Source organism: Chelonia mydas, chromosome 8, assembly GCF_015237465.2.
Source record: "Chelonia mydas isolate rCheMyd1 chromosome 8, rCheMyd1.pri.v2, whole genome shotgun sequence".
Lineage (NCBI taxonomy): Eukaryota > Metazoa > Chordata > Testudines > Cheloniidae > Chelonia > Chelonia mydas.
The window spans coordinates 21,449,843-21,465,607 of NC_057854.1; the positions used below are offsets into that span (position 1 = coordinate 21,449,843).

Below are 15,765 nucleotides of genomic sequence, written 5' to 3' on the forward strand. Positions count from 1 at the left end.
CCATAGCTGAACCCAGTGTGGTAAGGGCCATGGTGGCCTCGTGTTGGAAAGACTGCGTTATTACAAAGGCGTACACACCAATGGGCTGAGAGGTTGTCCCGCTGATCTCCTTGGAGGTGCCGCAGCTCATTGGATTGTTCTTCAGAAACCACCTAAACAGAGGAAACCCTGGATAAACACATCACTTCTCTCTGAGAATGGTTCACTTGATAAATGTTAGTGTTCTCAGACCACCAGCCACATTGTCAAGGAGAAGCTCAGATGGGTACCAAAAGTGCTCTGGGACCCTTAGGTAGCAGGAGCTCACATGGCACATGTCCAGTGCTGCCAATCCACTAACCCTGGGCATGCCATATTTCTAGGGGGTAGTACGTAAGAAGCGCAGGTACAGGCATCTGAGTGACATAAAATGCCACCCACTTAAAAGCATGATGAGTTTCACAGGCTGTGGAGGGGAGTTTCACTGAGCAACTACAATGGTTGCTGTGAGTGATGCCCATGTCACGACGGCTTAGCCAGGTATCTGTCATGATGGACCATAATAATAACAGTAATTCCTCAACAGCCAGCCACTGTGGCAGCCTTCAACTTCAACCAACTTTATGTAATCCTTTATGTAATCCTTATGTAATCCTGTGCTTTTCCTCCCAGTTACACCAGCATAAATCAAGAGTAAGTCCACTGAAGTCAAAGGACCAACATCAGTATAAAAGCAGAGTGAGACCAGAATTAAACCCTTGATCTTACAAAGGTGCTGAAATTCCAGACCACTACTGTTCAGGTACAAAGGGCTGCCCCATCACTCTCAGCGATAAGAGTACTCCCGTACCCTGGAGTTAGTGCTGCCCTGGCAATAGGGACCCTGAAAGTGCCATGATCAGGAACAAACATTGGGTGGGCAGCATGGCCCCTTGTGTAGAACATCACAGCCTGTGTACTTACTGGTAAAATGGGTGGGGCAATGGCTCTATGGCTGCCACAGCCACCAGGCCTCGCTGACCTGTTGATAAGGACATCCCTTCCCATTTCGATTCTTTCCCAATGTCCTTCACGTGCACTAGCTCGTTCTTGTGCAGCTTTAAGCTTTCCTCTCCCCCCTCCAGGGATTGAGGCACATTGAACACTGCTCTGGAAAAGAAGTGACCTGCAAACAGAAGCAGGGAAGCAATTAGCAGTGTTCTGTATATATCCATGCAATCTGGAACCCAGATTGGCTCTGCACCCTCTAAACCACAATCCTGCTGGGATGCATGTCCCCAGATGGGCAGTCGCTTCTCACCTTCCTGGAGTAGCAGACCCAGATACATGGTGGCCAAGTGATCTTCATCTACAGTAATTCTGATCTCAGTGTCCTCCACCAGAGAACAGTTCAACCAGTACCCATGGTCAAAGAGAAGATGCTCCAAACAGCAAGCCACGTAGCCTTATAAACCGAAGAAAGAACACAGTCTAAACAAGCTCCTTTTCCATATACTCCTAGCCTGTAAAAGGACAAAGTCCTGTTTCTGCCATCCATCAGAGCAGCTATTTGCAACCAGAGCAGCAACAGCCTCTTTGGTGATGATATTGTCCATCCTTATCAGTGATTCCCAGTTCCATTGTATGCAATGAAGGGGTTGGCAGATATGGACTCAGTGTCTCTTGCACTGAGCTGGACAGTGGCTTCATAAATCTGTAGCTGGGTACCATGCTACATATTTCTCCTGCACCATCCCTTGCTCATTAAGCTTTCCACCCTGTTAGCCAATGGCATCCCTGGCATGGCTTAATGCCTACTCACAGGCTTTCTCTGGCATGGGGCATTTGAGGATCTGATTCAACCTCACCACTTACTGACTACCCCCTCTCCCTGCTTGGTGTGATGAGTGCTCTACCTAAAGCCAAATATGTGGAAAACTTCCAGATTTCTTCTGTGGTCTTGAAGGCGAGGAGGAACCGATCCTTCTGGGCCTGGATACAGACCAGCCTGGCTGAGAGCTCCTACAGAGAGAAGATAGCACAAGGATGTGAGAAGTCCCTGGGGTTCAGCTGGAACTTCTGCCCTGGCAGCCATGATATGAGGGGTAGCCATGGTACATTTCATGTTTGCTAATAACGGAAGGGCCTAGAACTGTGATACAGAACCAGGATTCTGATGTGGTCCAACCTGGAGATCTGGGACTCTGAGTTCATGGCCAGGGTTACAGGCAGGGCTTTGCTGCCTGCTGGAGGCTGTGCCATTTGCGTCCTTCCAAAAGGAAGGACTGAATCTCTTCCGTTTTTCCCTCCTTATCATCGCTGATGCTCGTTGATGCAGCAGAATGAGTGAGCGGGAGTTAACTCTCTCCCCACAAAATCCTTTCCTAACTTTATTGCACATACCAGTGCACTTCTGCTTATGAAATGCAGGTATCTGTATTGTTCAGTGGGGGTGGAGGGGCAGTGTTTAATCAAGACAGGGGCACCTCCCAAACTACCGCTCAGCTGGATTTAAGGGGTGTAAGAAATCCTTCCCTCCTGTGACTTGATCCAAGGGACCCTCTGATTCTGAGAGCTGTAGATCTGCCTCTTGAGATAAAGAGACTTTCCCTTGTCACCAGCAGTTGTACTCATTTCTTCTTCCAGATCTCCAGCCTCTGAGTAGCTGAGACCATCACAGAGATATCAGTAAAGAACATGGTGGTACTACATGGTGGCAACACTATGGGACTTGAAGAACTCAGGCAGAAGGATAGATCCGACCAATGAACATTAATACATGGCATCTTTTTAAATTTAAATTTAATCTTACAACATCCTGACATCTTCTGTGAACCTTGGCTGACACAAAATGAAAGGGAATTGCCCTATCTCTAAATTGGTTATCCGTCCATCTATCTGCATAGGCTAACTTTCAGTGGGATTTTGGCACCCAATTCCCTCAGACACCTTTGAAAACCTCACAACTCTTTGGCTGCCTCTAGCATCCACCACTCTCCTATCACCATGTGGCTCCCATCCAATCAAGGTACATGTGAGCAGTTCCCCTTCCACCCTCTCTTGCTCTTGCATGCACACACCTGGGACTCTCACCTTGAAAAGATCACAGATGTCCTTGTCATCATTTTCCAGGGCCCACAGCTTCTTCCTTGCTGCCTTCTGCAGCTGGGAGTTGACACACTGAGAAGTGCGACTCTCAACAGAGAACACAAGCGCAATCTCTTTAAAATGAAACACGGCTGATTAAAGAAGAGCAACTGTTACATGTAAAAAAATAAAAGACAATAACCCAAGCACCAGCGCCCCACCTGGCCATTTTGGGCACTGACCTCACCCTTAGACCGAACATTCGTCTAGTGGGGTTGGGTTAGATGACAAGCCGGACGAGTTTGGAAGGCTCATCCTCATGGACTGTCATCCACATGCAAAACCATCACATGACTGTGTGTTACACAGTCTGACTGGCTGACTCTGCAGAGGACAGGCTCCAGGACTGGAACATCAGGGCACTGCAGGTCAAGACTGAGATGCATTGGCTTAGCTGTGTGGAATAGCAGGCGGTGCAGTTGCAGAGCTGCAGACCCCACACTGAGGCCTGCTGGCCGAGCTGTGTGGGAAAAGCTTGCACAACACCTGCCTGCACAGGCTTTGCTCCATCTGCTGCTCTCAGTCTTTCACTTTTATGAACGTCCCTTAACCCTAATGGGGATTACCTACAGCCTATAATGGTGATTAAGCACTGTAAAGAAGGAGGAACGTATTATGGTATGGGACATGGAGACATCTGACCAGCCTAGCTGTGTCCTGCTATGACACCTGGCATTAAAGCCGCCCGGCATAGAGTTGCATGCCCCACCCATGCCTCTGACCCTCAATTTGCTACATTGTTTAAATAACACAGGTCAGACCAATGCTCAGCCCAAATAGTTTCTCTGGACACTAATATTAAAGAGGAAAAACTGGTGGGCTGGGAAGATCCATTTGGGTGTGGGTCAGTCTTTGCTACATACTATCATTAGAAACGCTGACCGTGGACAAGACAATAACTTACCAGTTGGAAATCCTTCCCCTACAGCCAGTGACACAGACTCGGTCTCCAGAGGGCTCTCTGCTACCTGTGCAGGCTGATCTCCTGGATCCAGCTGCCTGGGGTTACCTAACAAGACATCATGGAAACAGAAGGGCGGTTGCCAGTTTTCACAGAGGAGATACAGTAAATTCTACCTTACAAAACGCTCTTAAAACAAATTAAGTGGGTTACACACTGTCTCTTATATCACACTGACTAACGAATGAAAGAGAGAGAGAGAGAGATTAGTAAAAAGAACAGGAGTACTTGTGGCACCTTAGAGACTAACAAATTTATTTGAGCATAAGCTTTCGTGAGCTACAGTTCACTTCATCGGATGCATTCAGTGGAAAATACAGTGGGGAGATTTATATACATAGAGAACATGAAACAATGAGTGTTACCATACACACTATAACCAGAGTGATCACTTAAGGTGAGCTATTACGGGGCGGAAGGGGGGGGGGGCAGAAGAGGACAACCTTTTGTAGTGATTAGTGGATTATTGTGTTCTTAAGGACCCTCGCCATGGAACACCCCTTAATGACTGTTTGCTTTTGCCCCAGTACGGGGGTAGCACTGAGCTGTGGTGTTTTTCCCTTCTTGTTTTCAATTCAGACCCTTAGCATGCTGATCTGGGCAGTAACATGACACTGTAAAAGCGACATTTTGGGGGATCCTGTAGTTATTACTTTTCTTCAATGCAGGAGGCTCAGTAATTTGAATAACACCTTTCTCATCATCTTGCCAGTCAAAATGAGATTTTCCAAACTGCTGGCTCAGGCCGGCATCTGAAAATCAAGCCTCATTCTTTCTGCTTCACACATCATCAACCATCGCCATAAAGATTCTGGAATTGGAACTTTAGCTGGCAATTACATTAATGATGCCTGAAGTGCATTAAAATCCAGTGTGCTCTTCCACAGCTGCATTGGCTCTGCAGGGATAACAGGATTAAAACCCAGTTTTTGTCAGTAAGCCGATGTGACTTGAAAGATGTTCGGGCACCAAGAGATGAGAGACTGTAACAATGCAGGTACTTTTGTAATTCACTTTTCTGACCATAACTGTTCTCTAATGTTCTTTTTATTTAGTCAGCTTTGCCAGTTTGTAAAATAAACTGCCATTTTATACACCATATTTACTGTTAGCAGTAGAAAAGACAGCCCCAGGCTGCTTAGTTAGTGAGCTTTGCTTACACGCAGAAGCCCCTATCTAAATGTTTATATTTCACTTTACATCTGACGAACTCAAAGCACTTTACAAAGGAGTATAAGTAGCAATATCGCCATTCCCCAGATGGGGAAACTGAGGCACGGGTGAAGTGACTTGCCCAATGCCAGGAAATGAGTCAGTGGCAGAGCCTGAAATAGAATCTAAGTCTCCTGACTCCTATGTAATGCCCTATCTGCTAGACCACACTGCCTCAGAGACTAGGGCTTGACTAGTATTCATTTAACAAGTCCCTCCCCTACGTCACTTTCTCTTTCCTTTCTCCACACTTAATGCTCTTATTGCTGTTATAACAAGGAGAGCCTTATCTCCGACTCAGTGTGGCCAGTAGCCCTGCAGGAGGCTGATTGGCACCAATATTGCAATGTCCATCTGACTGTGACCAGTGGGATGTTCCCCTTTTCCAGTGTTCAGGTACCTGATGCCATGGTCTCCTCCGGGAAGCATTTTTCTTGAGGCTCAGCTGTGTAGTTCTGCAGACTGGACCAAGTGGGCAGAAGTAGGGCTGGGGTGGGAGAACAGGAATCCGGCTCTTCACCTGAAGAACACATGGTGCAAACAAAACAGATCAGACACAGAGTAGGGTATTCTTGGCCATGGGACCCAGCTGGAATGGTACATCAACAAAAACGAAGGGTACTGCTTCCAGAGTGTTGTATCTACTCTCACTGCTGCTGCCATGGGTTTGCCAAACAGCCCTGGTGGGACATCCCTGGGGATATTTGTCTCAGGCAGGCTCAGCGTGGACGACTGGGGGACAGGCTTGCCCACACCAGTATTTATTTTTGTTCCTGCTGTCTCAGAAAGGGAACTAGGAGCGCTTCGATACATGAATTGAAACTGGTTGCCGGGTTTCGGGGCAATTGCCAACAGTGACTCATTCACCCCGCCTTTGCTGAGATGATATTTTGTAACGTCTAACAGCAGATCTCCTGAGCGAATCCCAACCCCGAGCTGAACTCCTCCAGCAAAGGGTTCAGGGGAACAATAGGCCAGGTTTGTAACTCAGCTATTGCAGTGCAAATTCACAGGGATTCTGCTGCCGTGGACTCACTCCAGATTTCCGCCAGAGTAGCTGACATCAGGATCTGGCCCTCCTCTCTTTCCAGGAGAGAGAGAACCCACGAGTCAGAAAAGTTACAGCCTGGGGGGAAACATCATCATCCAGCCAGTCTTCATGCCACCTCAGGACTCCTCCCTACAATACATTCTCTAGCATGTTAGCTCTGCCAGATCAGGTCACCAGGCCTGACAGCACCAAGACAAAGGGCCCTGCCATGTGCATTCAGACCTAAAAAGACGAACACCACCAGATGATGCTGTCTGCAAGCCCTACTATTGCCCCAAAGAGCCGTCAGTCAGGAGGCAGAAGTGGAGGCAGAGGGTTGCTGAAGGTTTCCCAGGGAAACCTGGAAGAAAGTTCTGCACAAGCAAACTGAATGACTCCTTCCTTCCCCTCCCTGATGACACAGCTGGTTTCTGCAGAATGCCCTCACTGCATGTCAAAGGCAGAAGGCACTGGCAAGGCAGTGGTAAGGGAAAGGGAGGGAAAGAGAGAGAACAGCAGCTATCCCTGTGCGTGAGTGAGCAGTCTGACAGAGCCAGACCTGACCACTAGGGCCTTTCCCAGCAAGTCTGGCAGAACTGTGAGATATAAGGCTAAAGGACCCACAGCTCAGCATTGTACAGTAGCTAGGAGAATGCAGAGAGCTGATATCCCTACAGACAGCTTACCTGCGCACCATAATGAAAGATCCCTTTGCAAAGGGGCACCAAAGCAGCAGCCCATGTGTCCACCATCCCACCCAGGCCCGAGGCCGGCAGGTCGTCCCTTCTCACGGCCGTGGGGTGAGTCCGGTGCTACCCAGCCCTGCAATGGCGCTCTCTCCCCACTGGCACTGGGACTCAGACTCTCAATGCACAATGCATCTTTTGATGGCTGCTGGGCATCTGCGAGGCGGGGGGTGGGGCTGGGCCTGTCTCCCAGGCCGGTGCGGCTGCGGCTGCGGCTGCCCAGTGTCCGCTCTGTGATTCCAGTGGGTTCATTTCTCTCTCTGTCTTTTCAGATCATATCTCGAATGCCATGCAATACATTCCTGGCATTCCAGGCTTCAGAGAGTGGTGGAGGAAATCCACATGTAGGCTTTGGTTGGGGTTCTCCTGGAAGCCATCTGGACCCCCCTCTTCTGCTGTTCTGCCTCATCTCAGACATACACCCTCTCTGCACTGACACTGAATCCCCCTCCATCCCTGCCCCCAAAAGCCAACCCTGCATCTGACTCTTTCACGAGCACCTCTCACCTGCAGTAATAATATTGCTGTGGCTTCTCTAGCATTCTCCATCCGGGGATCACTTTGCAACCTTTGACAGATTAAGCCTCACAACTGCCGTGTGGATTAGGAAAGTATTATTCTCCCCATTCCACAGACAGGGAGACTGAGGCCCAAAGAGGGAAATGAGTCGTCCAAGGTCACACAGAGTTCATGGCAGAGCCAGGCACTAAACTCTTATTGCCCAGTCCTTAATTCTTGTCACAGGTCCTTAATTCTTGTCACAGGCCTATCATTGAGATGCACAAATACAACCAAATGGCACAGGGAGAGGTTTTAAACTCATGGCTCAGGTCACTGAAGAGCAACACATTGGCCTGAAAGGTCCTTTCCCACCCCCAGACTCAGAGTGCCAGATGTCACTGCAAGCTCCATGGCGTTCTCCCCAACAGGTAGGCACATTGAGGGTGGCAGATGCCATCGGAATGTCTATAGCAAGGGTGTAATTTAGCCTCAGTCTATCAGACAACCTCCAAAAGTGCCCAAGGGATGGAAAGATGGCATGGACAGTGCTCTTGTTGGGGCTGGGGGGTTAAACCAGGAACTGAATGGTCATAAACCTACCCAGGATAACTTGCTTTGGTTTTCATCTGGAGCATCATCGGCTGAGGACATGACTAGACTAAATTAGCAATGCTGTGCCTACCCAAAGTAACTGTGTGTATCACAACCTTTCTGCGGTGTTGGAGCAGGGCACGGCCAAAGGGAACAATGGGCCAAAGATAGAATTAAAGGGACAAGTGCTGATTTAGAAAGTGTTTCCTCAACTTAAAACACTACTAAGCCAGGCCGGACAGTGGCTTGTGCTTCTCCGCAAGAAGCAGCAGCATGATAGAGTGATGGAAAGCACCTAGCACAGTGCAGTCCTCCTGGGCCATGACTGAGCCTCCTAGGGACGACAATAATATAAATAATACTAATGCCTGGGACAGAACGAGGCAGTGTGGGTCAGCCTGGTCCATTTAAGCATGCAGGGCAGTGTCTGTATCCTACAGGGAATTGCTCCTTGGCCAAGCTGGTACTGCTGCCTTGGGTATCAGTGCATTTAGCCCAGTTATCCCCCAGCACAGAGTACTCCTAACTAGAGCTGGTCCAACAAATTCCGGTGAAACATTGTAGCCATCTGAATTTGCTGATTCAGCCAAACTGCGTTGTCTTTGCAGAGACGATTTGATTTTGACAAAGTTCAGATGGGACCCCGAGCATCCTGCCAGCTCATCCGCGCAGCTCCAGGGCAGCCCACCTGGAGGACTGCTGGGGACTCCAGACTTTCAGGAACAGCTCGCCAGGCAATCTGCCTGAGAGTCAGAGACTCCAGGGCCCGTGGCACCAGGGCAGGCCACTATCAAGATCTACTCAGAGCCACGGACCCCAGGACTTCTGAGGTCTGTGGCCCTGCGGGGAGCCAAGGTTCCAGGCCCTTTTGAGGAGAATTTCAATGTTTTCGTTCCTATTCAGAACAAAACCAAATTTTGAACTATCAAAATCCTCTGCAACATGCAATTACCTTTCTCTGCCCAGTTCTACTCCTATTGTCCACCAGTGCCTGGACTCTGCCTAGCTTTGGTTTAGCCCTCCCTGCCCCCGGTCCCACACTCTCACTAACATCTTGTTGTGACTCGCCTTCTTTGCAGCCCTCCAGACACTCTGCAACTTCCTCTTCCTGGCCTTGTTTGTACAGAACAAATAATCCCTGTTTTCCCAGTCTCTGCTCTCTCCTAGTCCTCCTACTGCTAACTCTCTGTGCAGCTGAGGGGAGCAGACAGAAAGTGGGCTGGAAAGCAACCATGCTGGATTCCCTAGTATTGCCCCATTAGTCCCTCCAGACCAAAGGAGCTTGTTCCTGGCCATAACATAAGAGATGCTGGAAATGGGCTCAAATCACAAAATTTAGCTCCAGATTTTGAAAACCCCAAAATTAGGAGGTATTTGGCCTCCCAGCATAAAGATCCAGGAGCCAGTGGTGAAATTCAGATTCAAGTGTGGATTTCAGCTGTCCCTGTGAAAGCAGGAGGTTGGGGGCTGGGAGGAGAGGGGTAATCCACACACATCCCTACCAGACAGGTGCTGATGTGCTGGGAACAAATTTTCCAAAGAACTTGGCACCCAGAGGAGCACTTCCCCCATTTCCTACCTGTCCATCCCCGCACTGAGCTCTGGCTGCTGAGCACTTGGAAATCTGGCCCCGAGCTCAGTTGAAAAGCCTCATCCTAGTGACTAAGCAAACCGTTTCACATGCTGATTTGAGGAGGAGCCTCACCTGGTTTAGGTGAACAGTCAGTCCTGTGAAAGACATGAGCGGCCTCCACTCCCAACTCCTCATGGGAGAGGGGTCCCTACCCGAACCCTCCAGCACAACTGGCACTAGCTGCCCCCTGCTTGGCAGTTTCTGGAAGGAAGCCAAGTTCTGAGTGAACCACAGAGACTCACTTCCCAGCCCTCCCTTAGGTCTATCCTCCAGGTCAGCGTCAGTGGGGCACGCTAAGCCATGGGGTGGGGAGCTTGCCCTGCGATTGCCTATTGCCCAGGCATTGCCTGTACTGTGGTAATAACACAGTAGGCTTTGGTCTCTGGCGCTGTCACAATAGCACCTTTCACCAAGACTAAATTCACCTCAGTAAAACCTGAAAGGCTGCCAGCTCTGGTCTGCGTTTCCCTGCTCATTAGACCTCTGAACCTCCTAGGAAATCAAACTAGTCTATTCTGCTCCGGCTCTTAGGCCGTGCCCATCGCCAAGGTATCTGAGCGCCTAACTCAGTTGGGACTGAAAATCCCAGCTCCATTCCCCCAGCGCCTCCGCCGGGCTGCCTGTGGCTGTGTACCATCCACAGGGCTGTTCGAAATGCCTGAAAACCTGCCTCCCTGCTATGTTTACTCAGCTGAGAAATCTCACAGGTAGGCAAGAGGCACTGCAGCGGGACAGGCAGATTGCCACAGAAGGAAAACGCAACTGCCCAGCAGAGCGAGCAGCTTTACTGACCTGATTCTTCATCGGCCCAAGGTCGCTCTGCTCCCCAGCATTCTCCCTAGGTGTCTCTGCAGGTCAGGCCCTTCAGGAAGTGCCCCAGAGGGACTGTGTGGACACCCTTGTGCCTGAGGATAGCAGCACTGCCGGGCGAGTCAGGGAGAGCATGTGTATGTGTGTGCGTGTGTGTGTTTATGAGCCAGGCAAGCAGGCACAACACAGCCACTCCCTCGCACAAAGAAAAGAATGTCTTGTGAGAGCAGCTTATCATGCAGGGGACCTCTGTTTCCCAGCAGTGCAGCTGAATGCTGAGGTCAATGAGTTACCCAGGAGCTGTGCTGTAAACAGCTCAGTGCTTTCGGATTCCTGGCTCACAGAAGGAAAGCACCAAAGCTACCTCAGAGCTGGGTTTCCAGAAAGTAAATCCACCAGGGGCTGGGGAAACAGGTTGGGGTTCTTTTGAGCCAGATTAGCATCGGTCCAGGCTGGACCAGCAGCCTGTCCGTCTTGTTCTTGAGCTGTTGTTTTGACTAAACTAGCTATTCCGGCCTGGCTACCTGCCCTGCTGTCCAGCTTCCCTAGGCCTCTGACTCCCCTCTGTGCCCTTGAGGTTGAGACGTTTTAATGCTGGTTAAACATCAACTCCGAGTGGAAAAGCTCTGCTCTGTCATCAGGCCCTAGAGCAGGCGACAAGAAGGGTGAGGAAACAGAGACAACCCCAGGAGCGATGGCTTGGACTGGAAGGGGATGAGGAGAGACTCGGGCCCCAGACTGAGAGCTGCCATGAGCATAGGGGAGAGGACTCTTATGCTGGGGCAGCACAATGGGGGTTTCTCATAGTCTAGACGTTTTATGCACAGCTCTACGGTCAGGCGATCTGACTGCAGTTCCTGGTTCTGCCATTGACTTGCTGTGTAGGGTGACCACCTATCCCATAGTTCATTCATTTGTCCCTTAGGGTGACCACCCGTCCCATAGTTTATTGATTTGTCCCTTAAGCGTCATCCTTTGACCATTTTAAACATTAAATTGAAGTTCATGATAATTGTATCACATACTTGCAGGCAGTAAAAATGTACAGGGGAGAAAAATACATGCAGTGGAAAGGGGAATGGAGTTTCCCTAAAATGTCCCTTCAAAAAAAAGTGTTGTCCCTTATCTTTCCCGCGGTTGTCTCTTATTTCCATCCCACAAGGGTGGTCGCCCTATTGCGGTGCGACCCTGGGCAAATCACTTTCCCTCTCTGCTCTCAGCTTCCTCCTCTGTGAAATGGGGGTGAGGAGAGTCTGTCAGCGTTAGCAAGGCACTGAGCTCCCCCGGTGGAAGGGCTACGTGGGCTGACCCAGCCATTTCCTTTCTGGCCTAGCATTCTAAGTCACTGTGACACAGCGCCAAAGGGAAGAAAAAACCCGGCTGCCCAGAGCTCACGTCCATCCTGCAACTTCTGATGCACTGCAAGCTGCAAACAAGTTCGGGCATGTCAGGCGGCTCGGGGGTGGGGGAAGCTGCTTCTTGATTGTGCAAGGCATTAAGGGGGCGAGGGGTGTAGTCTTGTTCCCTGGGTGCCCCTAGAAGGCCAGGTACAAAGAGGAAGGCCCTGGGACATTGGACAGCAAAGGGGAAAACCTGTTTCTTGCCTGGGCAGTGGACAGCATGGAGGGAGGGTGGGAGGAGCCCATTTGCTGGGGCATGTGTTTGGCTGGGCAGGATTGGAGGGGTTCACTGAAACCAGGCCTGCTGACAGCAATTCCATGCCCCAGGGCAGTACAGTCACTGGGCCCCCAGGTCCGGCATGGCGTCGCCACATGGGCGCGGAGCTAGACCACGTGCAACAGCTGGAGCATGCACAAGGTGCGTCTGCACGGACACGGTCCGCCTGACATTTGGGCAGTGCCACGCCTGCGCTGGCTGGTGCCCAGCGAGCTGCTGCCAGCTGCACTGCTGGGTGTGCTCTTCCAGCACGGCCAGGGTTTCCACGTGCCCGCCTGGCCGCCTTTGCCACCACCAGTACCACCCCACGCTCGCCTAGGAGCCCTGCAGCCTAGCCAGGCGATTTAAAAGGTTCTGGGGCTCCCAGCTGCCACAGCATGGGCCCTTTTAAATCACTCGGGACCCTGGGCAATTGCCTCCTTTGCCCCCCCATTGGCGGGCCTGACGGAAACAGTAGGCAGCAACGCTGTATCTGGAGATCACTGAGCCCTGGTCTACACTTAACATTTCGATTGACCTAGCTACGTGGCTCAAGGGGTTGAAAAATTCATACCCCTGAGAGGTGTAGTTAAGCCAACCTAACCTCCGGTATAGCTCCAGCTAGGTCGACGAAAGAATTTTTCCGTCGACATAGTCACTGCCGCTCAGGCAGGCGGATTACCTGCACCGCTGGAAAACCCCCTTCCGTCAAGGAAGGGAGCATCTACCCTATGGTGCTACAGCCGCATAGCTGCAGCTGTGCCACGGCCACGCCTTGAAATGGAGCCAGCTGGTCCTGCCTTTACGGACTCCTCTTTTCATTCATACCTCAGACATGTAGCTCAGCATCAAGAACCTTTCACTGATCCACTTCTTCCTTATGCATGCTTCTTAACCTCCTTTCATCTGCATGAACTGCAGTCAGCTGAAGCTGTCTGTTGTACAGTGCTACTCAATTAGTCCAGCAACTCAAAGTTATGCAACTGGACTAAGCTGCACTCCATGTGTCTAATTTTCCCACATGCTGAACCTAGCCTCCCCACTGCAGCTCTCATTGTTTTCAGTCAGAGCTAGAGATGCTCAGCACCTTTGAAAATTAGGCCACACGGGTCTGCTGTGTTTCTATTGGCCAGAAGCTGCTTAGAGCACACAAAAAGGTACATTGTTGCAACAAATGGTGTAGCTGCATCTGTGTTTAAATTGATTAGTCAGGCGACAAAGCCATGCGGGAGAGTGGCTGAGAGCACTGGTGGCTTAGGAACTGGCTGAGAGCAATGTAGACTGTGGCTTTGATCTCTGTTGCTCCGTGAGAAAACATGCATTTGGTTATTAATTAATTCATATTATTGTGGTCGCTTGTATTTAACACTGTGAGTGTCCCTGGTGCTTCAAACACAAAGACACAGTCACTGCCCAGAAGAGTTTCCGGACTAATCAGGGACAAAAGTGAAGGCCACAGATAAGCAGTGGGACGAAGGAAGTGAGAGCATTTACCATTGCCCTGCAATAACGTGGTTGTGAGGATTAGTTCTACACACTACCTGGAGTTTCCCATCTCAGAGGTTCTGCTTTTTAAATTCAGTTCTGTTGTTTCTAAGCAAATGTGTCATTTATTCTTTGGACTGTGGTAGAAGCCAGAGGTAGAAGCCCGCAGCAGTGAGGGCCCCATTGTGCTCGGTATTGTACCAGAACCACAGTTCCTGCTCCAAGAGCTTACAAACAAGGCACAAGAGGTGGGTGAAATACCCAACAAGGTGGGAGGAAGAGTGAAGTAAGAGTGATAACAGCATGTTTTCACAGAGGTTGGCTAGCTATCCGGGGTACTTCTGAGGTGAGGATCACTATGGTTCCCAAGCACCGTTACTCACTTGGTTGTTTTATACCCCAGGATAACTCAGTTCAGAATCAGGCCCATAATTCTATGTGGCTAACCATGGAGGGGAAATAAGGTGAACATCTTCCCTATGCTATAAGTCACTATCACTTATCATGTGCCCTTTTTTGGATGTATAGGGCTCCTGGATATATAGGGGACCGATTCTCAGCCCCCATTCTAGCAGCTTGGCTTTGCTCATGAAAGCTGATGTAGGGGAACCCCCGGGTGGCATAAAATAGGTGTAGCCCATTCTATGCCAGCTCTGCCCTACCCCTTTCCTCTACCCCTGTGCTTTGCAAGAACATCTTGCACTCCAGCAGTTCTCAGATTATGGAATGTTCCCTAGGAGACTTTACTGCTGCTAGTGCAGAGGAAAACAGACACCAGCTCCAGGTGCAGGGGAGCTGAAAGGTGATTTAATTGTTTCTATCAGCCCTAAGCACAGCTAACCAGAGCCAAGAATCTGGCTCACAAAGTCCTCAGTCCATCATCCTCAGTCCAACACTCCTACCTTCTGCCTCTCTACATGCTTCTCCCCAACCGTCCTCAGACACTGTTGTAATAAAGAGTGTGAAAGGGCTGCTCACATCTCTGTGGCAGAAAGAGGCAAATTTCAAATCAGGAACTCTGATAAGGGACATGGACAAACCTCATTAAACTAGTCTGCTAAACCTTCAGCTCAGCCACGCTGCACAGATCCACTGGCAGGCAATCAAAAACACCATTGTTACACTTACACAGTCTGTCAGACAAAAAAAAAAAAAAAAAAAGCCAGTTCCCCTTCCTCCTCTACCTCTGGAATGTCAGAGGAGCCTGTACTCTGCAGTATCACAGCCCCCCAGCCGGCACTTGGCCACTGTTATCTGTAAAACTAATAAACAACCTCGGAAGAACCTTTGATTGCAGTTTCCAGTTCTGCTATGCACAATAAAGGACATTAATGAGTTTTGGAGCACAGCCCTCTATTGCATAACTTCTGCTTGATTCCGGTAACTGAGCAAAGGGTCTTTGCTGGAAATCCTTTAAATTTCCCCTTAAATTATCTAGGTGAATTTAGCATTGTCTGGCATCCCCAGATTGACAGTGCTAGAGCCTGAAGTCCTCTGTTTAGATCCCCAAGGAAGGTACGGCTGGGGCAGGGGCAGGTAGTGCTGATGTGTCTGAACCCTGACCTGGATGGACTGCCTCCACAGCTGAGAGGGGAGGAGTCCCCAGGGCTTGGCTCTGCTGAGGCTGCCAACACAGGGGCAATTGAGGGGATGGATTTCTTGACATGCCTGTTTGTTCCATGTAAACTGGACTGGGACCCAGTACAAGTCACATAGCCATAGCCCATCAAACAGCCCTTAGATGCAGGGGACACCGTGAAGGTTCTTGCTGGTAGTCCAGTAAGCTGTTCGATGTAATTTCACACACGGAGACCTGAATCTGGAGAGCAGCACTAGCTAGGCAGGCAGCCTTCCAGGTGATTGAATGGTCTGAACACCAGGCTAGGCACCAGGAGCTCCTGAGTTCTGGGCTCTGACTTCTATTGTGGCCTTGTGCAACTCACTTTGCCCCCTCCCAGTTTCCCCATCTGCAGAACACAGATAACAATAGTCCCTGGCTGCCCAGGGCGGTGTGAAGATTCACTTGTTAATATTT

The 15,765-nt window shown here is 50.0% G+C and overlaps 1 protein-coding gene across 4 annotated transcripts in view; it reads right to left on the minus strand.

Moving 5' to 3' along the window:
- The window catches only part of SH3TC2 (SH3 domain and tetratricopeptide repeats 2), a 28,523-nt gene extending 17,683 nt beyond the window's left edge, over positions 1 to 10,840 (minus strand). For 2 of the 4 annotated variants that reach the window (XR_006283312.1, XM_043521036.1), the window contains exons 1-8: positions 6,995 to 7,143; positions 5,679 to 5,798; positions 4,010 to 4,114; positions 3,052 to 3,179; positions 1,875 to 1,980; positions 1,280 to 1,423; positions 943 to 1,144; positions 79 to 152 (exon numbers count right to left, since the gene is read on the minus strand). Coding sequence is in view for 3 of the 4 variants with exons in the window: in XM_043521036.1 (XP_043376971.1) it covers positions 79 to 152; positions 943 to 1,144; positions 1,280 to 1,423; positions 1,875 to 1,980; positions 3,052 to 3,179; positions 4,010 to 4,114; positions 5,679 to 5,798; positions 6,995 to 7,049 (934 nt within the window). In the remaining variant the exon portion in view is untranslated. Of the gene's footprint in view, positions 1 to 78; positions 153 to 942; positions 1,145 to 1,279; positions 1,424 to 1,874; positions 1,981 to 3,051; positions 3,180 to 4,009; positions 4,115 to 5,678; positions 5,799 to 6,994; positions 7,169 to 10,571 lie in introns of those variants that run through there. The other 2 variants (XM_027824783.3, XM_043521037.1) reach the window with 2 other exon arrangements.
- Between the last annotated feature and the right edge of the window lie 4,925 nt (positions 10,841 to 15,765).